The sequence below is a fragment of the Mesoplodon bidens genome (genome assembly GCF_964165515.1).
Source record: "Mesoplodon bidens genome assembly, chromosome: 7".
NCBI lineage: Eukaryota > Metazoa > Chordata > Mammalia > Artiodactyla > Ziphiidae > Mesoplodon > Mesoplodon bidens.
This window is the reverse complement of record NC_138164.1, coordinates 14,614,933-14,642,299: the sequence shown is the minus strand read 5'-3', so window position 1 is coordinate 14,642,299 and position 27,367 is coordinate 14,614,933. Positions and strand designations below refer to the sequence as shown.

The 27,367-nt window shown below is 52.9% G+C and overlaps 1 protein-coding gene across 2 annotated transcripts; it reads right to left on the bottom strand.

Annotated features, from left to right (window-relative positions):
- Positions 1-491: 491 nt before the first annotated feature.
- On the bottom strand, positions 492-26,514 carry FXYD6 (FXYD domain containing ion transport regulator 6). 2 transcript variants are annotated; one of them, XM_081239939.1, is made up of 8 exons: positions 26,405-26,514; positions 6,218-6,280; positions 5,584-5,622; positions 5,389-5,463; positions 4,742-4,778; positions 3,906-3,955; positions 3,311-3,361; positions 492-1,720 (listed from the first exon to the last, which is right to left on the bottom strand). In XM_081239939.1, the coding sequence occupies exons 2-7, from the start codon at positions 6,273-6,275 to the stop codon at positions 3,333-3,335; spliced, it is 288 nt and encodes a 95-aa protein (XP_081096065.1). In that variant the 5' UTR covers positions 6,276-6,280; positions 26,405-26,514; the 3' UTR covers positions 492-1,720; positions 3,311-3,332. The 2 variants fall into 2 exon arrangements, with proteins under 2 accessions (XP_081096065.1, XP_081096064.1); XM_081239938.1 differs by having other exon boundaries at positions 5,584-5,619; positions 26,405-26,489.
- Positions 26,515-27,367: the final 853 nt, after the last annotated feature.

The window sequence follows — 27,367 nt, the reverse complement described above, 5'->3', positions numbered from 1 at the left end:
CCCACCCACACCCCTCTCTGTCAAGTCCTTAGGTAGTGGTTCCAGACCTGACCAAAGGGACAGGTGAGAACCTTTCCTTCCAGGCCAGCAAGCCCTCGGTCAAGCCATCGTGATTCCCTTCTCTCCAGGGCATGTGGGAGGCACAGGTCCAGCTATGGGGTGGAGCCTGAACCCACTGACCGGGGCGGAAGCAGGGGGAGGAAAGGGTGAGGAGAAGGGGTGCGGGTAAAGGAGGGGAGAGGAAGGGGAGGCATGAGGAGCAGGGGAGGAGCTAAGTGGTCAAGCAGCGGAAATAAACGCACTCCCCGAGATAAATAAACCCACCCCCGGAAATAAACAACACCCCCCCGGAAATAAAACACCTCCCCGCTGGCCCTGCAGCTGCCACCTCCTCCCTCTGACCAAGGACACGGTCCCTTTAGCCCTTCAAGCACCACAGGCCCTACAAATATTCAAGTTCTTTCACAGAAAGGAAAGCACCTCAGAGCCACTAGGAAACAAGTGGTATTTTATTCCTTTCGTCGTTGTTGAGGAGAGACCACGACACAGAGAACAGCAGTCCTGGTCACAGCGGCACGGTTTGGTTAGTTTCCACGAGAACACGATGAGCGGGAGGGGCGGGGTCTGATTTTCCACTCTCTTCCCCAGCTTCGACCTCGTGCTGTTCCCCCTGCAGCAGGGCTGTGCGGAGCCCTGCCGGGTCCCTAACCCTGCAGCACAGCCGCTGCACTTGCCGTTCTGGCCAGTGACAGGCGAGCAGAGGGTGCGGGAGCCCCCGCTGCTGCCTGGCCAATGGGATGTGGACAGAGAAGCAAAGGACCCCTGCTCTCCCAGCTGCCCCTCCCCAGAGCACCGGCCCCAGCTGAATCCACCTCTTCAGCCATCACCTGCCAGAGCCCCAGTTCAGGGACAGGAGTCTGAGTCCAGACGAGCTGGGCTGTAGATGGGCATCTTGGGAGCAGGGAAGGCTGGAGAAGGGGGTAGGGTTCCAGAGCCCACGGGGTTATTGCTGAGAAGATATGCAAGGGGCACGTTCCCCAGGGGCGGAGTAAGGTGGGGCAGATGGGCACCAGGGAAGGGGTGTAGCTGCCCGAGGGCAAAGCGGGCTCATCAGCTCCTTGCTGGGAACTTCCCACTGCCAAGAGACCTCAGAACAGACTTGGTCCAGGGACAAATATGGAAGCAAGGTTCTTATAAAAGGAGTGAAGACGGGCCATGTAGAAGGATCACAAAGGTGATGTAAACCTTCCCAAGTCCCAAGCCAATCGGAGACTCCGCCCGTGCCCAGCCCCTCCATCCACCCCTAAATCAAGAGAAGGAACTGGTCTCTTAGGGACAAAGCAGACTCCCAGGTGTGGAAGGTGATGGGGCCGTGGAGAGCAGAGACAAGCTGACAGCCACATGGCTCAGCTCCTGCCCAGGAAAGTGGGGCCAGGTTCACTAAGATACAATGTCAGCCACGAACAAGCAGCCACGAAGACCACAGTCATCAGGCACACACACACACCCAGACACACGTCACAGGAGGGGGACGAGACCACAGGCTGCAGGGAGGCAGGGGTTGCATCATTAAGTTGAGGACAGGTGTCGAGGGGTTGGGGAGCGGGTGGGGGACACACAAGTTCTTGGCTTCTCCCGGGGAAAGATCTGTTGCTGAAGTGGCCGTTTTTCTTAAGCATCAGCATTTGCATCGAAAGGTTCAAGCAGCTGCCTTCAGGTTCTGGAGGTTGAAGTGAGAGAGAATTTAAATTAAAACGAAACTCTGGCTTCCTTTCACAACTCTTTACCTGCTCGTCCCCCAGCCATTAATTAGGACAGACCCTCTGCCCACGGAAACTCCCAAGATGAGACCCACTCTAAGTGCCTGGTTCTCAGTAAATCAAGGAGGATGAGCCTGAGAAGCAGGGCCAGGAGATGAAGGTGGAGGAGGGCGTGGAGCTCAGGAGAGGGGCTCTCTCAGGGGGATGGAACCTGGTAGATGTGGAAAGGAAATTGTTAAACCCGGGGTTTCTATCTCAGGACACCTCCAAGAATTGCTCACAGTCCTGAGACTCAGGAAAACAGGGTTTCCGAGGAAGTTCTAGTTAAAAAAGTAAAAATAATTAAAAAAAAAAAGACAACTGCTGGCTCAAGGCTCTCTCCCTGGAGCCTTCCCACACTGCTCCCCAGATTCTGAGCTGCCAGCTGCCACGACGTAGACGGAACACCGAGCTGCAGCTGGGATGCCTGCCTCCTGGATTGGATCTATGGCCACGTCAAACTGAGGCATCTTTAACCTTCCCGAGGCCCAGCCAGAAGACAGGAGGTAATGAGCCCCGCTCTTTCCACCCTTAGGAAAGAATTCAAATGCTCCACAAGTACCCTGTGTTATTACCACGATGGTAAAAGCTGGTGTGTCAGGCATTTTACATCCAGAAATCTCCTTTAACTTACAATTTAGGATAAAGTATATCCCTTATTTGTGTGGAAAAAAAGGCAGAAGTGAGCTGATGGAAGACTGATCCCCGCCACGCCCCAGTATATTCCAGGGTATGTCATAAAGGGAGACGGGCAGGAGCAGAGGGGTGTAGTGAAATGCAGCACTCAACTGCCAGTTACTTACTATATGTATGGCTACTCTCTCTGACCTCAGTTTCTTCATCTATAAAATGGGGCTAAACCCTACCTGTCCTTCTTACATCTTGTGGCAGGCTTGAGTGAGTTTGTGTTTGTGGCAGCATTTTGAAAACTGTAAAGCATTTATTACTTTTCCTGCATTACTGTTGATTTAATGAACAATGGAAACGGATACTAAACAGAACTAAAAACAGTGCCCCTAAACGTCAAGAACTGATAATGCTGGTATGGGGGGGTCATATACTATTCTCCCTACTTTTACGTAGGGTTGGAAAGTTTAAAAATAAAATGCTAACTTTAAAAACCGGCCTGAAGGTACTCTCTGAATCATCACTGAAAGCCATTGTCTTTATGCTACTTTGATATTAGGAGTATTTCACTGACTCTAATTCTCTCCCAAGTCCTGCCCACGTGGTAGCTAGGATGGCACCCTATCAACTTGACCGCTGGGTTGGTATGGAAGCTCTATTTGCCGACTGCTCATTCTGTGTGTGTGTGGTACACCTGGGAGGTTTCAATCCGTCCGTCTCATCACCCTTCAGACGCGAGCCTCCTGATAAATACGAGCCTCCAGCTCATAATAAAAGCTGGGCACGTTGCAAAAGCTAGCCCAATTCTTCCCTGATGACTCCTCGGCCGGACTTCAGTCAGAACAGTGATGGTGACAGGAAGATGCAGGCAGATAGCATCTTACCTTTGTGCCTGAGGGCTGCACTTCAGTTCTCTGCTTTCTGGGGCTCCGTTGCTGGAAAGAGAACCAGAATAGAGGGGAGTGCATGAACCCCTCACCCCAGCGGGCCACCCCCTGCCGCAGCCGTGACTGTGCCTGTCTCCGGGGGAGCCTGACCCGCACAGCAAAGGTGAGTCATGTGGATTTTGAGTCAGACAGGCCTGGGGCAGATCCTTGTCCTGTTATTCGCTCGTTAGAGAACCTGGCACGTTCCTTAACTTTTCTGAGTCCCTTGGTTGTAAAATGTGGCGAGTGACGCCTACCTCATGGGGCTGTGCGCCCATTACGTGAGAAGTGAAGCACTTTGTATCATGCCAAACGCTAAGCAGATTCCCTGTAAATAGCAGCCGTCAGGAGCAGCAGCCTGTTGGTGGAGGTGAGGGAGAGACGCAGAGCAGAGGCCCCGGGCCGCCCCCACCCCCTGGCACTATGGAAGCACGTCTGACCGGCCGGCGCTCAAGAGACGATAGCACCTGGCAACCGTCCCCGGCCTTCAAGCTGTAGGAGAACCCTTGCCCATTCCCTCCATCCCACCTGGGCGGGCGGTCCTGACACTTACCATGTGCAGTGACGAGGTTCTCCACCTGGGCCTCCTCGTCCCCTGGAGCCCTGCAAGAGGATGAAATGCAAGCCCGTCAGAGGTCTCCAGGGCAAACCCAGAGAGCATTGCCACTCACCTTGCTGGGGCAGGGCCCTGGGATCCGTCTCCTCCAAGTCATGGTGGATCATTCTCCACCACGGGGCTCATGGGGCGGGGGAGGCCAGGGCCAAAGGGGATGTAGTCAGGGGAACTTACAGGCACCCTTCAGTGTCGGCCCCTGAGAGAGCTAAGTACTGGGAAGAGATGGCCTAGGGCTGCTTGGGGTCTTGGGTTGTGTCCTGCCACAGACTTTGGACTCCTGAGGTCCAGCGCTGCCCTGGGTTACCATGGTGGACTAATGGGCTGTGCCCTTAGGTGGAGGTAGAGGGTGGGCGAAAGGAAGCCCAAGATTCCACAAAGCTCAAAGAACCTCATGAGCAGGTGACCACAGGGCAGTGTCACAAGTCCTGAAGAGAGGAGACAGATCTCAAGAGAGGCCCGGAGGCCCTCTGCTTCCCCTCCCCCAAGCCCAACTCAAGGGCCTCCAGACAAGGATCCAGCATCTTCTCCCCTTCCCCCACCCCACACATACATCAGAAAAAAGAAGGATGGGCTAACCCTTGATGTTTTGACCTCTCCTTTGCCCCAAAGGCTGCCTGACAATCCTCAAAACTTCCACCTCTACCCCAACACACACAGCCTGTTTCTGAGACAAGAAGCCAAAAGCACACTCATTTGGGGTCACACACCACAGGCCCCTCCCTGTCCCCTCTTAGCGTCATCACCCCAGATGTCCACAGCCATGGCATCCTTACCGCGGCTTCTGGTTAAAACTGCACTTGCATCTGCGACCTGAAAGGCAAAGAAACTATCCAAGGTCAATGTCCTGGCTTAGCCCCAGCAGGGCTGCCCGGTGAGTCTGTGGGACTGTGTGAACAGAAGCCCCGACTCCTGGGCACTGCACGGTTTGCACAGCTGCATGCGGCGATCCCTGGTTGGAGCAGGGCTCTTCGGAGGCCAAGGTTCAACCGTCAGCAGCTTGGATGCCTACAGCGCCACTGTCTGCTTGACCATGTATACGCAGACAGCTCCGCGCAGCCCAGGCTCACGAGGGGAAACGCACGCAGGGGCACACCCCTCGGAGCACTCTAAGGACAGCCCCTGTCTCCTCTCCTGTGACTCCCCCACTCGCGCCCTGATGGTTACAGCACGGGGACAGCCACCTCCGCCCCTTCGTATCTGTGCTTGTTTTCATCGAGCACTTATTTTGTTCATTCTTCACTGTTTCACTGAGCACCTATTATGTGCCCAGCAGTGGACTAGGCCCTGGAGATAACTAGGAAGACAGACAGGCTCCTTCCCTCTCCAGGAAAGAGAACCGCCAGTCTCTTACACTGTTCGCCACTCACTTCACAGCTGCAAACGTTGCCCTTAGAGTGAACAAAGGAACAAACAAACTTACTTAGGATAAGCAGGATCCCCATCGAGAAGAGGACCACAGCAAACACCAATCCCCCGATCCTCAGGGTCTGGTAGTCTGCCAAAGGAACAAGAGTGAGAGAAGAAGAGGGGAAGGGCCAGGGAGAGCGTGTCCATCCCCACCCCTAGATGGGGCTGTGCCTCCCCCTCCCCACCCAGGGTCGCCATCCCTGCTCACCATAATGAAAAGGGTCCTTTTCTTTCTCCTGCTCAGCTGCTAGAAAAACAAACAGGTGTGGTCAAGGGGGGGACAGCTACACATCCTGATTCCCAAATATCCTACCTTGTCTCACAGGTCTCACTCCCCACGAAGGAATTCCTGGGAAACAGGGCCCATGAAACAGAGATGCCCAGAGAAGCACGGAAGGGTGGGCCTGCCTGCCAGGGCCAGCCTAGAAGCCAAAGGCAGGTGCAGCTCAGAGCACCAATCAGAGTCTGCATTCACAGCATCCACATTTATTGCTCCTTTTCATCTTACGTCATCATCAAAAGGCAGGGTCTATTTTCCTCTTGTTATAGGTGGGGAAACTAAGACCATGGAAGGACACGTGACTTGCGCAATCTAGAGACTGATGTACAAGTCTGACTCCCAAAGTTCAGGTTAAAAGTCTACAGGGACCTGGTGGGCTTGAGGGCTGGAGCCCATGGGGAAAGGTGGGCAGGCTGGAATAAGGGGCTGTGTTAGCTGCCACCTTCCAGGACTTTCTTTGCTGACTAAAGGCGAGACAGCTGGTCAGACATGTAGAATCTGAGAGCCCCCCAACCCTAGTGTCCCAAAGGGCCTGGACCTTCCACCAGAAAGGGGTACTTACCATTGGCCAGGACCACCGGGGCCAGCAGGCCGCACAGGAAGAGCAGCACCACCTCCATGGCGTCTGGGGACGGAGGGAGGAAAATGACTCTCTGGGTAGGAGACTCCCCACTCTAACCCTCAGCCCGGCGGGGGCCCCAGTCGGATTCCCACCCCGACTCTGAGCTCTCTCCACACGGTGTGAGGTCAGACAACAAAGCCAAAGCAGTTGACATTTATAGACTCCTTATGGTGTGCTCTGCACGCCTGAGTTCAGTTACAACAGAATCAGTTCAACTAGCAGGCACTGTGACTAACCCATTTTGCAGGTGAAGAGCCTGAGGTTAAGGGGGTGAAAGGACACTCATGGTAGCGAGTGAGCAGCACAGGCTGGATCCCAACGCAGCTCAGGAACGCCTCTGCCCAGCTGCCTCTCTGGTGCCAAAGTCATAAAACCCCAAGGGCTTGGGAGATCACGTCACCTGTGTCCTCCTCTCTGGGCCACCTAGAGACGTGGCCATCTCTAGCTCATTAAGATGTCTGGGACTTTCTGGCTTGGTTCCCTACAACTGAGACCCACTGGCAGATGTTCTTCTTTCTATCAGATTAAATGGGGCAGGTGAGCCAGGGGTTGGGGAGGAAGGCCTGCTGTTTCCTGGACTCTTTAGAGTAAACCCTGAAATGCTGACAGCTCTCCATCAAGGTACCCCTCACACTCTCACCTCCAAAGTGCCCAGGTCAACTCTTCCTATAGACTTTAGTTCATAATCCTCCAGATAGGGGGTTTGATTAAACAAAGGGAGCACGGAGACGTGTTCTCTGAGCATCAGCGCCCTGGCCTCTCCTTCCCCAGAAAGGGCCTGAGACTTCTGCTCATGAGCTCAAGCCCCTGGCCTCTGGGGTCAGTGGCCCCTGGATGGAGGCAGAGGGCAGGGCCGGTTGGTCCCTCCCAGGGATGGATTTCGGTGCAGTTACACACACCTCATTCCTGGGCTTAATTAAAGGAGTGTGGTAAAGAGCCAGAGAGGAAAGGGGAATGAAACCCGAAACACGAAAGCCCAAGGCTGCTTGCTCTTTCTTTAGTGGGGTGAGGCTGGCAGCGGCCTAACCCCCTGCACACTGCCTAGGGGCCAGGACCATGCTTGCTCTGTCGGTTCACGCCCTATTCCGTTCCGGCCCCACAGCCAGCAGCCCCCAGCTGCCCTTCACCTCCCAGCCAGCAGAGGTCAGAACAGCTCCATCCAGAGTCAGGCCAAGGCACAGACCCAGAACTCTGGACTCCCAACTCAAGGAGCATTTCTCATCAGGCAGTCAGTTGCCTTGAATGCTACTTCATTTAATATTTGTATTTCTTTTAAGTTTCGTAGTACATTTCTTTTAAGTTTCGTAGTACATTTTATATGTACAAAAATATATGTGGGCTTCCCTGGTGGCACAGTGGTTGGGGGTCTGCCTGCCAATGCAGGGGACACGGGTTCGAGCTCTGGTCTGGGAAGATCCCACATGCCGTGGAGCAACTGGGCCCGTGAACCACAACTGCTGAGCCTGCACGTCTGGAGCCTGTGCTCCGCGACGGGAGAGGCCACGACAGTGAGAGGCCCGCGCACCGCGATGAAGAGTGGCCCCCGCTCGCCGCAACTAGAGAAAGCCCAGCACAGCCAGAGATAGGTAAATAAATAAATAAATAAAATTAAAAAAAATATATATATATGTAATACACATGTAATGAAACATAAAGGAAACACCCATTAAGTAACTTAAGAACTAGCACTTTATACGTACTGCTACATTTACTTCTATTTTCCTCCAACCCATCCCTCCGCCTTACTCCCAGAAGTAAACAGTACCCTGAATATATATTTTTAATCAGTCCCTTGCTCTTCTTCAAAAAAGTTTTTTTTAATTAAGATACCATTCACATACCATGAAATTCATCCTTTTAAAATGTATGATTCAATGATTTTTAGTATATTCACAAAACTATGCAACCATCAGCACTAAGAAACATTTCATCATCTCAAAAAGAAAGCCGGTACCCACTGGCAGTCATTTCCCATTTTTTCTTTCTCCCAGTCCCTGACAACCACTAATCTACTTTCTGTCACTATGGATTTGCCTATTCTGGACATTCCATATAAAAGTATCATAAAATACATGTCCTTTTGCATTGTTTTTCTCACTTAGCATAAGGTTTCCAAGGTTCATCCATACTGTAGCATGTATCAGTACTTTTTTTTTTTTTTTTTTTTTTTGCGGTACGCGGGCCTCTCACTGTTGTGGCCTCCATAGATGCTCACATTCAAGTTAACCCCCCCACATACATACACACTGAATTCCTAGACGGGGTTATACGATCCCGGGTTCTGCAAGGGATAGACAGGTGAACAGGACAGGGCGGCAAGGTTTGAAAGCAGAGGGCTCTGGTGTATCAGCAACTACAGAAAGCCCACGTGCAGCAACGAAGACCCAATGCAGCCAAAAATAAATTAAAAAAAAAAAATAGTGGCCGCCTTTAGTGGCTTCCTCAGAAGGATTCTGAATGAAGTGGGGCAGGAGAGAGGGCCTTCATCCATTAGTAATGTCTACATAGGGAGGGGGCCGTGACAGCCATCTGCAAAGTATTTGCCATTCCTAGAGTAAGATACCTTCCCAAACAGTGAATAATCGGGTTGTGTAAAGCATGAGGGTGTGGGTAGTGAGAATTCTGATAAGACAGTTGGGAGACAGCCTCTAGAGGATCTTGAATGCCAGGCTAAAGAGTAAAGACCTGTCTTTGTATTCTAAAGAAAACATTCCTGATCAAGTTACAGTGAGCTGAAAGAAACACTGTTACAGATTTGAAAAGGGACCAATTTCGCTCTGTCAAGCTGCTGCCCAGGCCTGGACTATACCAGCCACACCTCAGCACAAGCTTCCTCAGGGTGCCTCTCGGCCCCCCCACACCCATTTTTTAAAATCCCGCTGGTACCCCTGGCACTGCCCCCGAGTCGAGTGGCCAAGTACACATACAGAGCCTCTGACGGGACACAAAACGCCTTTCTCTCACTGATGCACCAAGGGACTCTCTCTCTGCCTTCCCTCCCTCCCACACAGCTGCCCCTCTGTGTCCTACACCCTCCCAGTTCCCACACATTCCTTTATCCCAGCAAGGAAGCTGGGCTGCCTGGAGCTGGCTAGGGGGAGGAGGAGATTAAGAGGTGGTAGAAGTGGTACATCTCATTTCCAGGCCACAGAGTTTAAGAAGTAAATGGAAGAAAGGAGGGAGGGATCTTTGGAAGACGGAAAAGCAAGGCAGAATCGGGTGGAGCTGGGAGAGGGCATTCGGGAATATTACCTTAGCTTCCTGTGCATGTGAGGTCATGGACCCCCTCCCTACCTGGGGGTGCCTGAGGACCTGGCTCCCTGGGATGGGACTCTGGCGAAATCATCGCTGTTAGATGGGGAGTCTTGAACTCTAGATCATTCAGATCATCCTCCCCAAAAATGGGACCAGTCGCATTTTGCTTCCTCAGTAGCATCTCCTGAGAAAGAATTGATTTTCCATTCATTTTTCTCCTCCTTTCCATGCTCTCATTTATCTCTACATTGGTAAACAGCTGACAATTTGGGCGGCAATAGCACATCCATGTTAATTTTCCTCCCTGATCTTTCTGCTGTCTGCACACTTGCTTTTCTGCATGTGCAGGAGAAAGCAATCAGAAGAGTTTCTCCGGTGATTATCTTTCCATACTGAGTCACATAATTTCACATAATTGCTGGGTAAAAGCTGCTCAGAAAGAGAAGCCACTAGTTGGTGATATAGCATCATGCTATGTTATTTTTGATTACATGCAGCAGTGAGGTAGATCAGAATACCCAGTTCTATTGTGAAAATAACTCAGAAATGACCTCCCTTTAAAATGTACAGGCTCCAAATTACAGTGGAACATCATTATCTCATCCTCATCTCTGTCTCACTCAGCCCCCAAGGCCTCACCTCCCATCCCTTCCATCCCACCCGCTTGCCTTTCTTTGGGTTCAGCCCATCAAAAACATGCCCAGGGGTATCATCAAGGCCTGGGTACTAGCAGGATCCCCAGAGAAAGATGAGGTCCCCCTCCAGACAGGACATGCCAGAAGGGATCCTTTTATGGGGTCACAGAATGCCTGAGCCCCAGTGTTTAGGCTAACAGGTTACCCCAGACACGTTATTGTATGATTTAGCCTATGAGGTATCCAAACCTTTGCAACAAAGAAGCTGGTTAAAAGAAAATTCCACTGTATATAAATAGGATATAACCAAGATCTGAGGTTTACCAAACGGAGTTAGAATCACAGAATGCCGGTGAGTTAGAATGACTGCGATGAAAGCTCTTACTTTTTATTTCAGGAGACTGGGGCCCCAAGAGGAGTGATGCAGCCAATTCATCCAGCTAGTCAGGGGCAGAGCCGGGCCCAGAACCCACGCCTCCAGCCCCTGCCTACTGCTCTGGTCTGCTGGGATTGGGCAGTGGGCAGGCCAGGGCTGGAGGACAGAAGCACAATGAGGGCAGCAGGGAAGGCTGAGCAATGCCTGAGTCCTCGGGCAGCCCAGCCGGAGCCAGGAAAGAAGACACGGCACCTCTAGGAATGCGGGTGACGAGGGCAGTGAGGCGGTGAGAAGAGTACTGCCAGCCTCCTGGGCTCTCCACGAGAACACCATCTTTGGAGAATTCCCGGGCGGTCCGGTGGTGAGGACTCCACGCTTCCACTGCAGGGGGCACGGATTCGATTCCTGATCGGGGAACTAAGATCCTGCATGCCGCGTGGCACGGCCAAAAAAACCACCAAAAAAAAAAGACCACCTTTGGTTGGTCAGATGTCGGGGGGCAGTGCTGGCTTCAGGGAAGGCGAGTAATGGAACCACGTCCAGAAAGGGCCTTCAGAAGGCTTGGAGCCCAACGCCTCACTCTCTCAACAGGGGGCAAAGAGATGGTCAGAATAGTCCTTTCTGATTATCCTGGCTGTGCTGTGTGGGTGAGTTTGGTGCAGGTAGGTATCAACGTAGCGTGGATCTGAATGGTCTAAGACCAGGCTAAGGACTGAAAACAGAAAAGGCCCAGGACCAAAAATTATCAGACAAACTGGTCTGATTTATGGGCAAAGAGGTAGATTCTTTATATTCCTAAGACATTAGTAAGTCTTACTGTTTGGGAGGAAAATAGAGGGCAGGGAGTCTGATCTATTTGTGTTCAGATCTTTTTGGAGACAGGGGCCTGGCTCTGGCAGCCCTTTCAGGCCTCTTTAGCCTCGGATTCTATGAAAGGGCCGCGGGTGCCCACCATGAATGGCACTCTCGGTCTTTATCACACGTGCTCAGGAATGAGGCTCGGGGGAGCGGTCAGCACAAACAGATGAGGCCCACCCCCTGCACTGGCTTTGGGATGCGCTGTGCTCTTATGAGAACATCAGTGTCCTGATGCCTCCAGGCTGGACAGGCTGGAATGTTCCCCTTGATCTTCTCTGGCAACCCCTCAGCACCCTGCTCCCCATCCCTGCTGGGCAGCCAGGCATCCTCGGCACTCAAGCAAACCATTGCCTCCACTCACATGCAGCTGCCCTTTTCCTCTCTAAACGGCTCATCCCCTTTTGCTTCCCAACTTAGATGCTTTGGCTCAAAGTTCTCTTGGGGTTTTATGTACAGGAGAAAAAGAAAGCAAAGAACAAAAGGACAGTCATCACCTACTTGACTGCTCTGTCTGGAAGCGCTCCAGAGGGCTTTTTGGGGTCCTTCCTGGCTGAGCCCAGCACTCCACTCCACCTTCTCTGCACCAGGTTGCTTTCAGGATGGCAAGTATTTGCCCCTCACCTCGTGACCCATGTGACCAGTGGCCTGGAACAGAGGTAGGGACTGCACCATGGCCCCAAACCCCCACTGTGTGCCCTACACTCTCTGACCTCGAAGCAAACAGTGACCCAAAGCCATGACCAAGTTTCATCATCTGTTTTTGTAAAATGCAAGGTGATTCTTCTCCATCTTGGCTCCTTCTGGAAGGCTCAAAATTCCCTTTCCTCATAATAGCTGCAAGAAACAGCTGCAGCCTACTGGCCTGTAAAAGCCCCCGTGCAATGCTGCCCCCCAGGCCAGTGTGCCTGAGACCCCAGGTCCATCTGCATGAAGCAGGACCCTGGAGCCAATGGCTGGAGGACATGAACCTCAGGGATGTTCAGGGCTGGAGCTCCTGCAGCTACACAAGCCCAGCCCCACTCACACTGCATACTTCCGGGGAGCAGCAGCCTGCACCGCAGTGTGAAAGGGAAGGTGGAGCCAAGACGGGTGAGTCGACCAGCAATGAGCTTGGCAGTGGGAATAAGCAAGGTGCCGGTGGGAGTTCGGGGGTGGGGACAGAGCTCTGCGGGCGGCACTGGAATCATTCTGTGGACACTATAGAAGGAAATGGGAGGAAATGAAAACTCTGGGATGGGAAGCCCGTATTTGAAGCCTAGCTTGGGGCCTGGATTGGATATAAGAAATGATAATAATAATCACGATAAACAGCATACAGGTCAGGTGCTATTTTTACTAATTTAAATGTTCATTCTCATTTAATCTTTAAAAGGAGCCTATGAAATATGTGTTACCATCAAATCCATTTTAAAGGGAAACATATTGAGGCAGAGAAAGAGCAGTCCCCTGGGGAGGGAGAGCTGGATCCCAAACTTCTGCCCAGCTCAGTCTGCTTCCCTGCTGGGGGTAGGAAGGGTAATCTTCCTGCCAGTGAGTTCTGGATTCCAGCCCGCCCAGCCCCACATCCCAGGGGAGGGCTCACACCCACTCAGGGGCAAAGGGCCATGATAGGCCACCTACACTGCTGCTCCCAGAGGGCTTACCTCCCAAGCAACTGCCATCCTGTTCTCTACTCCTGTCCCAGTCCAGTGGGCTTAGGCTGCAAGGCTCAGCCCCCTGAGAGAATCAAATGAACTCTGCAAAGAGGGGGTTCCTGCCTCTGGGTGAACATTTACCAACCAAGCCCTCTAACACTGTTGGCTTCATACATACTCACGAGAGAAAGAGAGAGCAGCATGGACAGTGCCTGCCAGCTCACCCCCAAAAGAGAATTTCTGTTCCCTTGCTGGATAGAGAGCTGTTCACTGGAGAGGGTGATTTGTTTGGTAACAGATTATGGGATTTATGCAGTTGATTAGGTCAGAGGTGAGAGCATGGTGTCGGGGGCAGTGGGGGATCTGCCAACTCCCCTGCCCACTTTCCAAGGCTATTATAAAGGTCAAGTGAGATAATATATGTGCAGGTTCTTTGTAAACTGTGAAGCTCTGTGATAACAATACCTACTATTTATTAGGCATTCATGGCATGCCAAGTACTGTTCTAAGTGGTTTACATGTACTAACTCATTCAATCCTTACAGTAGTTCTAGGAAATGGCTCTGGTTATGATCATTCCCATTATACAGATGGAGAAACTGAGGCCAGAAAGGTTAAGCAAGTTGTCTAAAGTCTTTGCTCCCAAGTCCTCGCCTTTTTTTTTTGAATTTTTGAATTTTATTTTTTTTTATACAGCAGGTTCTTTTTTTTTTTTTTATACAGCAGGTTCTTATTAGTTATCTATTTTATACATATTAGTGTATATATGTCAATCCCAATCTCCCAGTTCATCCCACCACCACCCCGCCACTTTCCCCCCTTGGTGTCCATATGTTTGTTCTCTACATCTGTGCCTCTATTTCTGCCCTGCAAACCAAGTCCTCGCTTTGGACCACTCCACCATCCTGCCTCTCTGCCACCCGGTGGCGTTGGGGCCTTGAACAAGTCACTCTACCTCTCAGAGCCTTTTCTTCTGAAACTGTAAAACAGGAATAATAACAGGCATCTCAGGAGCTGTGAGGATTAGATGAACTAGTTTCTGTGCATGGGCAGTTATTTGCCCACACATTCCCCTCTGGAGGGGAGACAGACCCCCACTCCAACGCTATAGGTCTACTGGGGGCTGATAATCGCAGCCCCTCCCCTGTTGCTGAAAGGACTGGGTTTGAGACTTCGGTATTCCCCCAGGGGCTGTCATATCGTCCGCAAGCAAGGGAAGGACGGTCAAAGCAGCCAAGCTGTGAAATCTGGGGGTGGGGGGATCTGGCGGGGGAAGTCAGGCGGCAGCTCACAGGTGAAGAGCCCGTGGGAGAGAAGCAGGGAGAAGAGATGGGGACAGGGTACTGGCTGGGTGAGCTCCAGCTCATCTGTTCCCAGCCCAGCGCTGCTCTGCCCATCCCACAGACTGGCTCTATGAACCGGTAATCGCTGCCTTGCCCCCGAGCAGATGCAGTGTTGTTTGGGTCATTTGCAGTGAAGAGATACCACGTCACAGGCGAGCAATCTGCCTGGTAAATAGCAACTGCTTTTTAATACAATCATCATCCCCCCAACTCTTTCCTCAGCTTCCACCTTTATTATCTAGCTTCTCTTGGGAAATGGGGAAGAGATACAGAGAACACAGCTGGGGAAAGGCCCCAGTTGGCCCCTTTCACTTCCCAACACAGGAGGGGGACAGGCCTCAGCCCACAGAGGAAGCAGGCAGAGCAGGGCTCTACAGATGCAAAAGGTTCCCCAGAGCCACTGCCCTCTCCGGCCTCCAGAAAAACAGGCTGCATCACCCAGGGCCACCAACAAGTGGCATGGGGAGCTCAGATCTGCCTGGGACAGCAGGGACGGGGCCACATCCTCGCGGCCCAAAGTGGGCGAGCCCCTACCAAGAGACACAGAAGCAAGACAGAGAGGACCTGAGACAGAAGAGGAAAGAAACCCCAGAGGAAGAGCAGCTGAACGGGGAGGGGCCCAAAGAGAAGTGCGAGACAGGCAGGCAAAGGGAAGAGAAAGGAAGAGTCTGCAGGACAGAACGGAGGCTGGCCAAGGGGAGGAGCTCCCAGCAGAAACCGAGCAAGACATGGACACGGTGACAAAGCAAGGAGAGGTGGAGACTGCTGAGAAAAGAAATCTGCTTTGGAGAAACATCAAGCGAGGCTCCATGCTGTCGCCCTCCCCATGAGGCCCCGGCTGGGCCTCCATCCTTGGCTGCCCGTGTGCCTCCACCATACCCTGCCTGCCCCAGTCACACCGGTGCTCCAAAGAGCAGAGAAAGGAAAATGCCCCTGGGCAGGGCGTGGGGAGGAGAGTCAACAGACAGCTTCAGCTCCTGGGAGAAGACATCTCACCCCCCTCCCTGGCTGTAGGACAGTTGCCCAGTTGAAGACACAGGGTCTCTGCTGTCCAAGCAGCCTGCTGGGCAGGGCCGAGCAGAATTCTGCTAGACTGTGATACTGTGCACCCTGGTTCTCCTGCCTCTTGGATTTAAGGGAGGTTGAGGCAAGATATATCAGCACAGAGACTCTTGTCCTACAGCCCCAGACCCTCGAGTGTACCTGTGGCTGTCGTTAAGACAAAGGGGGACTGATGGTGCTGTGTATGCTCCACCCAACCCTGCTCCTGCTACCTGCCCACGGTGGCTGAAGGGGATGATGATGGTGATGGTGGTGATGTTGATAACACCAAACATCGGTAAGACACCTGACTCACCAGGCAACTTCACAAGCATTAGCTCAAAGGAACATCACAACTGCAGGCGATGTTGGATATCATCGTCATTTTACAGATGAGAGAAAGTGACGCTCCGAGTTATGTTACCTCGTGCAAGGCCCCGCAGCTAACAATGGCACAGCTGGCATTGGCTCCTAATTCTGTGGATGCCACATGCTAGGCTCTTTCCACTCTTCCTTGCTGCCTCCCTGGCAACTGTGGCAATGCATGGGGACTAAGGGAAATCAAAATGCTGACCTTGACTCAAGACCATGCAGGGCTCATTGGACGGAAGTGTTCTTACCCAGGCCAGGGGAGAAAAACCAGCGGGAGAGAATAACCCAAATAAAATTTGAGCTTTATTTAACTTTGGCATGTATTATGTCATTTTTTCCCTTTCACAGTTTCCCGCTCAACTCTGTTCTGTCCACTATGACTGATGTGAAGGCTGGGACCCTGGAGCCCCTCAGGAGGCGGGAGGAGGCCTGGCATATCCTTCAGCCATCGCTGACCCCCAGCTATTCACAGGCCTTCCTGTCACTCCCAGCTGAGCTTCAGCACCAGCACGGGCTCTCTTCTCTCCCTCCCCAGTCTCCCCACAGCAGCTGCTGGGCACCCTGATGCTCTCTGCCTAGCAGAACATCAGTGTATTTATGCGGGGAGCTAGACAGCATCCCAGACCAGTTGTAGGGCATCCTGTCCATCAGAGCTAAGCTCACAGGGGATGCCAACAGAACTACCAGCCCAGCAACTGACAGCCTTTCAGAGCAGGCTGCCAAGCCGCAGATCCCCTTCTTTGCTGGTATGGTTCAGAATTAGATCAGGGTGTAGAACTGAAATAAAGACCACCCCTACTCAAAACTATATCCACACCCACAACATTCTCCCAAGGAGAGAGCTCTTAATTCAACCAAATGCTTCGTTTAAAAGGTAAATACCTACAGTCCTAACAGTTATTTATATCTCGGCCTGAGTTATTTAATCAGATTGCTTTCCAAAGAGCTGCGATCTGTCTGCATTTAGGTGGAGAAATTGGTGGAGAAGAGGAGGATAATTTTGGAGCAAGGTGTAATTTTGGAAAGAGTGGCATCATTATCCTTCCAGTAACCAAATTAACAAACATTTCTTGATGGCCTACTGCTGCCCAGGACCTTAGTCATCACTGGGGGAGCTGCAGCAACACAGTCCCTGCCTCACGGAGCTTACAGTCTTACCTGAGTTCACAGGGTTTCCTCCCCACCTGCCGAACTCCACGTGGTGTCGGTGGCAAAGTCCCAGCCGCGCTGACTCCTGCGCTGTCTCTATCATCTTCTCTTCCATTGCTCGCTCTAGTTCAGACCCTCATCACTGCTCCCCTGGGCTGCTGGTATGCTGATCACTTCTCTCCCCAACTCAAGTGTATCATGGTGCTTCCGTATTCTTTTTTTTTTTTAATCAAAACTTTTTTTTTTTTTAATATTTTTGGTTGTGTTGGGTCTTCGTTTCTGTGCGAGGGCTTTTTCTCTAGTTGTGGCAGTTGGGGGCCACTCTTCATCGCGGTGCGTGGGCCTCTCACTATGGCGGCCTCTCTTGTTGCGGAGCACAGGCTCCAGACGCGCAGGCTCAGTAGTTGTGGCTCACGGGCTTAGTTGCTCCGCGGCATGTGGGATCTTCCCAGACAAGGACTCGAACCCGTGTCCCCTGCGTTAGCAGGCAGATTCTCAACCACTGCGCCACCAGGGAAGCCCCAAAACTTTTTATTCTGGCATATAAATACCTCTAAGTCTATCCCTTTTCTACCCTTTCAGTATTTTCTCCCATTACTTTCAGCTAAGATGGTCTACTCCCATCCCCTGCCACGCGTGTTTCGACCTCCAGGTCATTGTATATTCTGTTCCCTCCACTTAGAATGCCCTTCCCTCCCCTGTTTATTCCGGTTCTCAGCTCTGGCTGCACCTCAGGATCCCATGGAGAGCTTTTTCCTAATAATAATAACGGGAATCAACTATGTCCCATCAAATTCTAAACTCTGGGGGTGGGACCAAAGGCATCAGTAATTTTTAGAATCTCTCCGTTCATTCTAACGTGTAGCCAAGGTTGAAAAATGCTATCTTTGTCCAACTGCCACTCCAGCCCATGGGCTGCTTCTTTCTCCAGACTAAGAGCAGCTGTGACCTGTCATTAGCACTGATTTGTCACACAGCACATTCTGGTTTAATGCTCTCTTTAATAAGGTTCTCCTGCCTGGAAGCTCTCTGCACTACTCCACAACTTGTAAGACCTGGGGCGGTGCAGACAGCCATCGAGTGCTGGTTGCCAGATTGACGTTTGTCTCGAGGCGTGGAAAGCGCAGCTCTGATCACCAGGCCCTGGAACTCTGCTGAAGTGGGGGCACTAAAAGGGACTGGAGACCCAGCGCCGTCAACATCAGCAGTGATGAATCATACTGATGGTATGTACCCTTGATCTGATGTGATAAAAATCGCACTTTACCTTTGTAATCTTCCTCCACCAAACCCATAAGCCCAGTCTTATCATGAGAAGAATATCAGATAAATCCCCATTGAGGGGTATCCTGCGATATACCTGACCAGTCCTCTTCAAAAACTCTCAAGATCATCAAAAACAAGGCAAGTCTTAGAAATTGTCACAGCCAAGAGGACCCTAAAGAGACATAACAACTAAATGGAATGTAGTTATCTGGATGGGGTCCTGGAATAGAAAAAGGACATCAGGGAAAAACTCAAGAAATCTGAATAAAGCATGGTCTTTAGTTAACAATAATATAGCAATATTATTTCATCAATTGTAACAAATGTACCACACGAATGTAAGACAGTAATCGGGGAAACTGTGCAGGAGGGTTATATTGGAACTCTCTGTACTAGCTGTTCTGTTTTTCTGTAAATCTAAAATTTTTCTTTAAACAGTCTATTAAAAATAATTTAATAAATTTTTAATTCATTTAAAAACAAAACAGCTCCCCAACCCCATCCTATCACTCCCACATCTGCTCACCTTCCTGGCAAGTGGTGTGGAGCTCTGTGCCCTGCTGGTGGTGTCTGATGTTTCTGTAATAGGGGATGGGCTCCTGTGGGTCAGACCAGAGCCAAAATCCAGCAAAGGCTTTTAAAGCTGCCTTTTAAAACAAGTGCTTTGGGTCCAGCCAGAGGTCGCTGATGGATCTGTGGCCTTCAGAGGAACATGCAACGTGGTCCCTTGATTTGCATGTTAAACGCTCATCAAATAAGCACTAAACATAAATTATTCTCTTTAATAGCCTAACTATAAAATTCCAGAGAAGGGCTGTAGAGCAGAGAGAAGTCGAAGCCTGGGATTCAGGAGAGAGCAGAGGGTGGTGACATTCTAAAAGGCCGAGGGGCTCACAGTGGTTGCTGTCACTTTACTGAATTCCCTACACTGCCCCAGGGCAGCTGGACCTCCTTACAAGCAGGGCCGGGCCTCTGGCCCCCATCATCGCTGCTGACACCCACCAGGGTGGCCCCTTCCTACCAGGCCCCTCTCATCACAAGGGCCCTCAGGCCTGGCAGGGCCTCCTTGTGTAGCCCCATCCCTGGGTCTGCCCCACCCCGCCCCCGTCCTTCCTTCAGGGAGGAGGGCACCCCACAGCTGGAAGGCTGGAGGCTGGGCCCGCCGGTCCCCATGACTCAAAGCTCTTCCCATTCCGTGAGCCCAGACCCAATCCAGCCCGGCTGCACAGGGGGCATGGGAGGGACAAAACTCCTTTATCAGGTACAGAGAACTTGCTATTTTAACTCGGAGGCACCTTTATCTTTAATGTGGGATTACTTCTGAGGCAAAGGAAGAAAAGACCTGACCACAAAAAGAAATAAGACCCTTTCCTTAGAAGCGGACACACTGAATTCACAAATCACCAACACAGGCCTGGTTTCTAAAAAGATTCCCTGGAGAGACCTGAAGCTGGCCCACCAGCAGGGTCCGAGGGCCTTGCTTCCCCCCTCCCCCATCACTGCGGACTATGACAGTCTTTGCAGCGCCATCCCAGACATCACCCTGTGGGCTTGTCCCAACAGCCCTCAGAGGCAGGCACACAGGGCAGCGTTGTGCGGCCAACCCCGGCACAGGCTGGTGACACAGTTGTCCAGAGTGAGTAAGGGAGCGGGACTAGGCCTGCCACCTGCCAGCCCAGGGGCCCACGCCCCTGCCCCCGGAGGGATCTCAGTCCAGTTCCAGGGAGTCTGGATGGTGGGCAGCCTACTGACAAAGGCCCATTCAAGAGAGGCCAGACGAACAGTCCTAGCGGCAGAAACAGAAACTCGGAGCAGCGGCCAGAGGCCCAGGGGCCAGGCCCGAGTAACCCTGCCCACAGCCAGACCACAGTACCTGCCCCTTTCAGCCTCTGCTCAACAGCCCACCTCCTTTGAAAGCACAGCTCTGGGCAGCACGTTTGAACCTACAGGGCACTTTGTCTATGCTCACATTGTCTTGCTTGAGGGTAGAAATGACACAGAGATGCACCCTGACCCATGGGCCTGCATACTTGGAAACCTGCCCGGCCTGGTCCCGTCACATGCGTGGAGGTTTACCCGACCTTGTTTGTCTCTGCTTCGGGAAATGCACTGTCCCCTCCCTCCTGCCACACGCCTCATTGCCCCAATTCCCACAGAGCCAAGGCCCATGCCTGTCTCCAGGTACCACCATCACAACCATGTGTGTCTCTCCCATCAGACTGTGAGCTCCTTGGAAGCAGAGGCACATTCTAGGCATCTCTGAATCTCCAACACTTTGCATAGTAGCTGCTCAGTAAATGCCCATGACTGAATGAATGGATGCTTCAGCATCATTATGCCTTTAGTCATAATCCAATCTAAGCCCAGAACAACCTGAGATCTGTGTGGAATTTTAAAGGAATTTTAAAACTTTCTCAGTGCTCCCCTCCCCCCACCTCCTCCAGCCAGCTCTCCAGGTCTCCACTCACCAAAACGCTGTGATGAATCAGCTTCCTCCCATTGCCTTCAGCCCTTAAACACCTCCAGACCTCCGATAGGGTCTGACGCTTAGTTTTCAGACTCTACCAGAGGAACAGGCGGACTGAAATGACACATGGGCATAAAGGAATGTACCCCTCAGGTATGTGTGGTGGGTACCTGGGTAGGAGTGACAGGTGGGAGAGAGCTTAGAGGGACAAGTGGGCTTTCACTGTGCCCTGGTGGGTGAGGACTTTTTCCCACATATGTTCAGTTCACAGATGCTCTCTGGGCTTTCTCCATGTCTGACACTGTGCCAGGCCCTGTCTGGGGCAAAAAAACAGACCTTGCCTTTGAAGAGGTGGGAGCGGGTATGGGGAGCAGGCGTGGACATAAGTAGCTAAATGAAGGCTCAGTAGGCGTGTACTCTAAGGGAAGAATCAACCGAGCATTTCAGGGGTACCAGGAAGAGGAAAGCTTGTCTGTTTACTGGGAATTAGGAAAAGCTATTTGAAAGAATGAGCACTGGAGAGGAGCCTCAAAGGATGCTAAATCAACAATAATGTCATTCTAATAATAACCATGTGTCACTATTATTACGATTGTTATTATTATAGCAGCTAGTATCTACTGAGTGTTTACCATATGCTAGGCACCAAGAAGCACTTGACATAGCTTACCCCTGCTCAATCCTCATGCCCATTTGACAGATAAGAAAACTGAGGCTTAGAAGAGTTAAGAAAATTAGGAAGCGTCAGCACCCAGATTAGACCCCAAGTCTGTGCGTCTCCAAAGGCCGCTACCCCCTACTCAGCTGGCTGGAGTGAGACAGCTCATTCCGGTTAGGGCCTGAGTGGAGGCAGAGGGTAGGAGGTACAAGGCTCAGGACGACCATCTGGAGAAGGTGCCTGGAGAGGTAGCTGCAGCCGAGTTCCTGAGAGCCTCGAGGGCCAGTGCCAGGCACCTGTCCTCATTAATAGGCAATGGAGGGCTTCCCGGGTGGTGCAGAGGTTGGGAGTCCGCCTGCCAGTGCGGGGGACACGCGTTCGATCCCTGGTCCAGGAGGATCCCACATGCCGCAGACTAACTAAGCCCGTGTGCCACAACTACCGAGCCTGCGCTCTGGAGTCCATGAGCCACAACTACTGAAGCCCATGTGCCTAGAGCCCGTGCTCCGCAACAAGAGAAGCCACCGCAGTGAGAAGCCCGCGCACCGCAACGAAGATCCAACGCAGCCAAAAATAAATAAATAAATAAAACAAATAAAAAATTTTTTAAATTAAAAAAAAAAGGGCAATGGAGAGGTCGGACATATGGGCCCACAAGATCAGTGGTAAAAGGATGGGGGATGAGAAAGTGGAAGGGAAGAGGTGGTCACAATGGTCTGGGTGAGAGACTGCACCGGGGTGAGGTGAGAGGGTGCTTGGGAACCTGTGAGCTCATGCCTGTGTGTTAGGTATGGAGATTATGTATGTGTGAGAAGGGGAGAGTGTGTGCCAGTGTGAGCCACACACGAGCAAGTGTGGGGCCCTGTTTGTTGAAGAAGGACGTTGCAGGGCCTTCCCGGGGGAGGTGCGGGTGAAGTCAGCTGGGGAGAGAGGGAGGGACAGGGCTAATGGATGGATCTACCGGTGCAGGAGGGCCCCGGTGAATGAAACCAGCATCTGACTTTCTCACAGCTCTGTGGGTCCTGGGAAGCCCACAGGGCCTGGCATAGGGGAGGAACTCAGTTAACATTTGTTCAAGGGATGGCTTGTATGAATTTAAGACCTCGCCTCTTGTCCCTTCCCAGGCCTGGCTTTCCCCTCCAGCTGCATGGGGGGCACTGTCATTCCAACTAGATCCTCCCTCATCCCTGGCTTCAAATCAGATCTTCTGAGCTCAGCAGCCACCTTCCCATGGTCCCAGCCTGGTTCCCAGGGCCCCAGCCCCGCTCCCCCGCGCATCTTTGTAACAAGTGTGTTCCTGTGTGAGCTCCAAGCTGACTTCATACTTTCCCAGGTCAGGGGGCCCCTCCTCCTTCCCATTCCAGAGCAGAGAAGATGCTGCCAAATTGGTTTCAAGCTTTTGTCTTGGCCAGAGACACCCTGTTTCTCATTAGAGACAGAAAACCCTGATCGGCACCTCCCGTCATGCTCTCCAGGTGGTCCAAGGCTCTCCGTCCAGAGGATTCATAGACCCACCAAATGATGGCCTTGGACCTCATCCTCTCCAGAGACCACATCTCCCAAGACTCCACCCAGCCCCAGTTTTCATCCTGGCAGAAGAGACCAGGTGGATGTGGTGTCCAGGGGGACCGGCTACTGCAGCCTGAGAGAAAAAAGCCCAGTCTGAGCTTCCTGAGCATCTCCTGGCCCACGGGGTGAAAGGGGAGGCCTTCTCTGGAGTGACCAGAGACCAGCCCCTTTCCTGCTCAGCTCAGCTACAACCCTGTGTTATGAAATCATGAGTACAGTTTGGCACCTGGAGAGAAAAGGGATCTCTTTCAAGACTGTACAATCTATAAAAATTAGGAGGCAGAAATGCCTTAGAAATCATGAAATCTAGGCCCTCTGCTGATGGATGTGGAAACAGAGATCTAAAATCGTGGAGGCTTTCAGTTGCTTGAGATCAGTCTAAACCATTTCTGACTTTTGCCAGAAACGCAGTTTGCATCCAAAAGGATATCTGTGGGATGAATGCACTTCCCCTTGGAGCACAGCCAGGACTACAACCTGGGTCTGTGTCTCCAGGTTCATAGCCTTTCTGCTACAGGCTCTCTGCCTCCAGGGGCTGTGCCTGTCATGACTGGTTTGCTTCCTCCAGGGTGTTCAGGCAGAAGCTGGTGGGTGATTTGTCAGACAGTGAGTCCTGGGGGCTGCCTGGCACAGTCTGCCATCCAGATGGCAGCCAGCTAGGTCCAACAGGGTTGGGCTCTGACTTATGGGGGATCTGGTGGGCTGGCTTCCCTATGGCTGTGAGGAGTTTCCAGGGTCTAGGGAACTGCTCCTCCTCCCCCCCTCTCCTGGCCACATTCTACCAGAAAATAGGATGGAGCAGGCTCCCCACCCACTAGGGCACCCACACTTTGGAAGGGATACTGGTCCCCAGAGGATTGCTGGCAATAAAGAAAAGAAGGCAAGTGATGTGGGACAGGAAGTATGGGGGTCACAAATCCTGGCTGAAGAGTCAGAGGCCTCAGCCACAGCTGGGTGTGTGACCCCGAGCCTCAGTTTCCCCATCTACATGATGTCCTGATTGGATGTTCCCCTTCCGGATCTGAGAAATCTAGGACTCTGAGGTCAGGGACAGTGTCTTCTATCTCACCCTCATGGCCCTAGCAATGAACACATTGTAAGTACTTAACACAATTCCTTGAACGATTGAATGAAATGGGGCCTAAGTCAGTCCAGAGATCACAAGGAGGCCAGGAAGGAGACCCTTGCCTCCGGTGACTACCACGAGACCCCTAGAGAAGTGACAGGTCTTAGAAAAGCCCTGGCAATCCAGGAGCCCTCTGCAAACCCACTTCCTCTCCTAGATGCACAGATGTGGCTGGCGGAGACAAGGAGAAAGCAGGAAGGTGTACCTGGGGGAGGGAAGATAGCCTGGACCTCCTCCCCGCCATCACCCTACCTACACTTTCTAAACTCACCTGGCTCCTCTCTTTCTGGCTCCCCTCTCCTCCCAGCCCCCATCCAGGCTTTGTCTCCTCTCCCTTCCCTCTCCGATCTCGATCTCGATCTCCGATCGATCTCCGAACACAGTCACAACCTTTCCTCCCTCCTCTGGGGAGGCTCAGAGCCTTCTGCTGGTCCCAGAGCTGCCTGATCCTCTGCTAGGCAGGAAGACTCAGCAGCAGAGTCCAGACTCCTAGGAGGGGCCAGGAGCCTCAGGCTTTCTCAGGGTCAAGGCAGGTAGAAAGCTGCCATGGAGAGATTTAAATTCTGGTCCATACCCAGCCTCTTGCATCTAGCACCTAGGAGAGGGGCTGCCCTCTGAGGGAATCTGGAAGTGCATTTCTCTCCACCTTGTTCTGCAGGGTTCTTGGGGAGGTGTTTCCTTCTGGCCTTTTTGAGCCTTCCCCTACATGCTCCTTGGCATAGAGCTAGGAAACTGCCCTCTCTCTTCCAGCCAGAGACCTATTGCGAAGAAGTACTGCGTGTGTGTTGGGGAAGCAATGGGATGTTATTGCTGGTATGCGTGAAAGCACACGCAGTGCGATGACAGGGTGTACGTGTGGCATTGGGGGTGATGTGTTGTGGTGTGGTATATGTATGGTGTATTTGGCGTGTTATGTGGTGTACATGTGGTATGATATATGTGTGTGTAGTGTGTTGATGCCGTGTGTGTGGCAAGTAGGATGTGCGGTATGCGTGTGAGTGTGTAGGTGGTGTGGCAAGTGTGCATATGTTTGGGGTGTGTTTGTGACGTGTACTGTGTGTTGGGGGGCCTGGATGGGGTAGGGGCCACATCAGTTTGAGCTGGGAGCTAGCTAGCTCTCCAGGGTCTCCTACTCTGAGAAGTCAGGGATAACCAGTATCTAGGCAACCATGTTGGGGGGAGGGGAGGAGATATGGAGGTAAAGAATGGGCAGGAAAAGGAGGGAGGCTGAGAATTGAAGAGGGGTTTCCATGGCAACTACCGGGCAGGTCACGTGAAAAAGGCTAAGTTGCGGAAACAGATATACATATCCACACATACACAGTATGAGGGTACTGGGCCCTCACAGAGGGATCCTTCAACAGAGGACATGGGCTGTCCACTGATCCATCTCCAAACCTGGAAATCTGGGCCCAGCCAGAGAGCACAACGCCAAGGAGACAAAGCAAGTGGAGACAGAGGCCCCATTCATGGCGAGAAGCCCCGGCAGCCACAGCCCGCCGTGTCTGGAGGTGGGCAGCAGGGGCCTAGCCAGGCCCATTGCTCCAGTGTGGCTGCTCCCTGCTCCCACCGTCGGGTGCTCCCTTTACCAGCCACCACTTGTAAGAGCCCAGAAGCGAGCGCCAGTAGCCCTAGGCGGCCCTTCCAAGTCTCCACGGAAGCCCAAGAGACACAATGGGGAAGGCTGTGCCAGGGCCAGGCCTGCCAGGGAAAGAGAGCTGGGCACCAGGAAAGGAGGGAATGGGGGGGGCGGTGTCAGGGCCCCCTGGAAGAAGCTAGGACTGGTTAGACAAGAGGAGAGGAAAATTGATGCAGACACTCTCATGAACCCCACGCCCTGGAATCAGCCTTCCTTACCTGCCCCCATTCCCAGTGCCCAGTGCCCACTGCCCAGCCCCAGCTCTCCCTGTCCCCCAAGCACCGAGCCAGCAAGTTCCATTTTGTATGGTTATGTGTGCACACACACAGCCGGCCCCCTCCCTCTCTTCACCTCCGCACACTCCACTTAAAGAGTCCAAGCTTCCAAGTAACAAAGGAAAACCCCCTGGACACAGCGGAGAGCAGCCCTTTCCCCTTCTCACAAAACCGTAGCCCCAAGCTCCAGGTAGCGGCAAGCATCTTTCCAGAACACCTTCACTCCCACCGCCACGGCCTGCCTCCCCTCGGCAGCCCCTCTTCTCTTCCGACGACCACCTCCGGGTTTCCATCCCCTGCCCGGTTTCCGCGGCCCAGGCGGCTGCTGCCCGGCGCGGACCGCTCACACCCACCGAAACAAACCAACCCTGGCAGCATCCCGGCGCCCCGCGATCTGTCCCCACCCCAGCCTCTCTCCCTCTCCGGAAGAAGAACCCAACTTTGCCACCACCGCAGCCACTTACCTGCACGGCGCGGTCCCCTCCGAGACAATCCCAGGAGGATGCGCGGAGTCCGGAGCAGCCTGGGAGCGGCGGGGCTGGGGGCAGGGCTGTGGGCGAGGCTTTCGCTTTTTTCCCGCCTCCCCTGCTGGGAAGGGTTGGGGCTTGTTGGAGAGGCGCGTCCTGCAGGGGTGGGGAGTGGTGGGCGGGAGCTCAGCCGGGGCTGGGCTCCGGGGGCCGCGACGTCACCGTCCGCCGACCTCCGGTTGGCGTCCGCGCACAGACCCTCTCCCGCTCGCCGCGCGCCGCCGGCTCCTCGGAGCGCGCCGCCGCTGCTCCCGGGTGCGGGAGAGATTCCTTTTCAAAGGGCAGGCCGCTCCGAGAAGCAACAGGAGACCGCCGCCGCCGAGGGCGCGGGCCAGCGCCGGCGCGCATTCGCCGCCAGCTGTGGCTTTTTGGTTTTCCTCTGCTGAGGGTGGGGAGGGAGCGAGACAAACACGATGACAGAGCTAGTGTCTCTCCGAAATAGTAAACTCGGGGAGGTGGGGAGGGGGGGACGGAAAAATACGAGAAACTAACCCAGCACCAGACATAGCAACCCACGTTAATTGGAAGTCTTGACGATGAAGTGGGATGCGCACCTAAAGCATGAATGGCTGTGTCGTGGGCGCGCGAGCCGGTTCTGGCCGGAGTTGTCATTTTCAGCCAGAGCCAGGGGGGCTGCTGAGGGCGGGGGCTCGCTGGAACCACAGATTTGCTGCCCAGATCCCCCTCATTAGGGCCCCTTGTCCCGCTCCTGCTGGGTCACAGTACCGCCCCCTCCCCAGTCCACTCCTCAGGTCCAAATTCGAGACGACAAACTGAATGAGAGAAGATTTAAATCCTAGCTCCGCAACTGCACCTGTGATGTGACCTTGAGCACAGCACTGAAGGGAACTCTTGAGCCTCAGTTTCCTTCCGTGTGAAACAGCAGTGAGAACCCTGACC

What these genes read in the sequence shown, in the direction of transcription:
- FXYD6 (XM_081239939.1), bottom strand. Translation starts at nt 6,275, where the DNA reads ATGGAGGTGGTGCTGCTCTTCCTGTGCGGCCTGCTGGCCCCGGTGGTC. An exon ending in CCCGGTGGTCCTGGCCAATG is followed by an intron (nt 5,623 to 6,217) that starts GTAAGTACCCCT and finishes TTGTTTTTCTAG; the next exon opens with CAGCTGAGCAGGAGAAAGAA. An exon ending in GGGGATCCTGCTTATCCTAA is followed by an intron (nt 4,779 to 5,388) that starts GTAAGTTTGTTT and finishes TTTGCCTTTCAG; the next exon opens with GTCGCAGATGCAAGTGCAGT.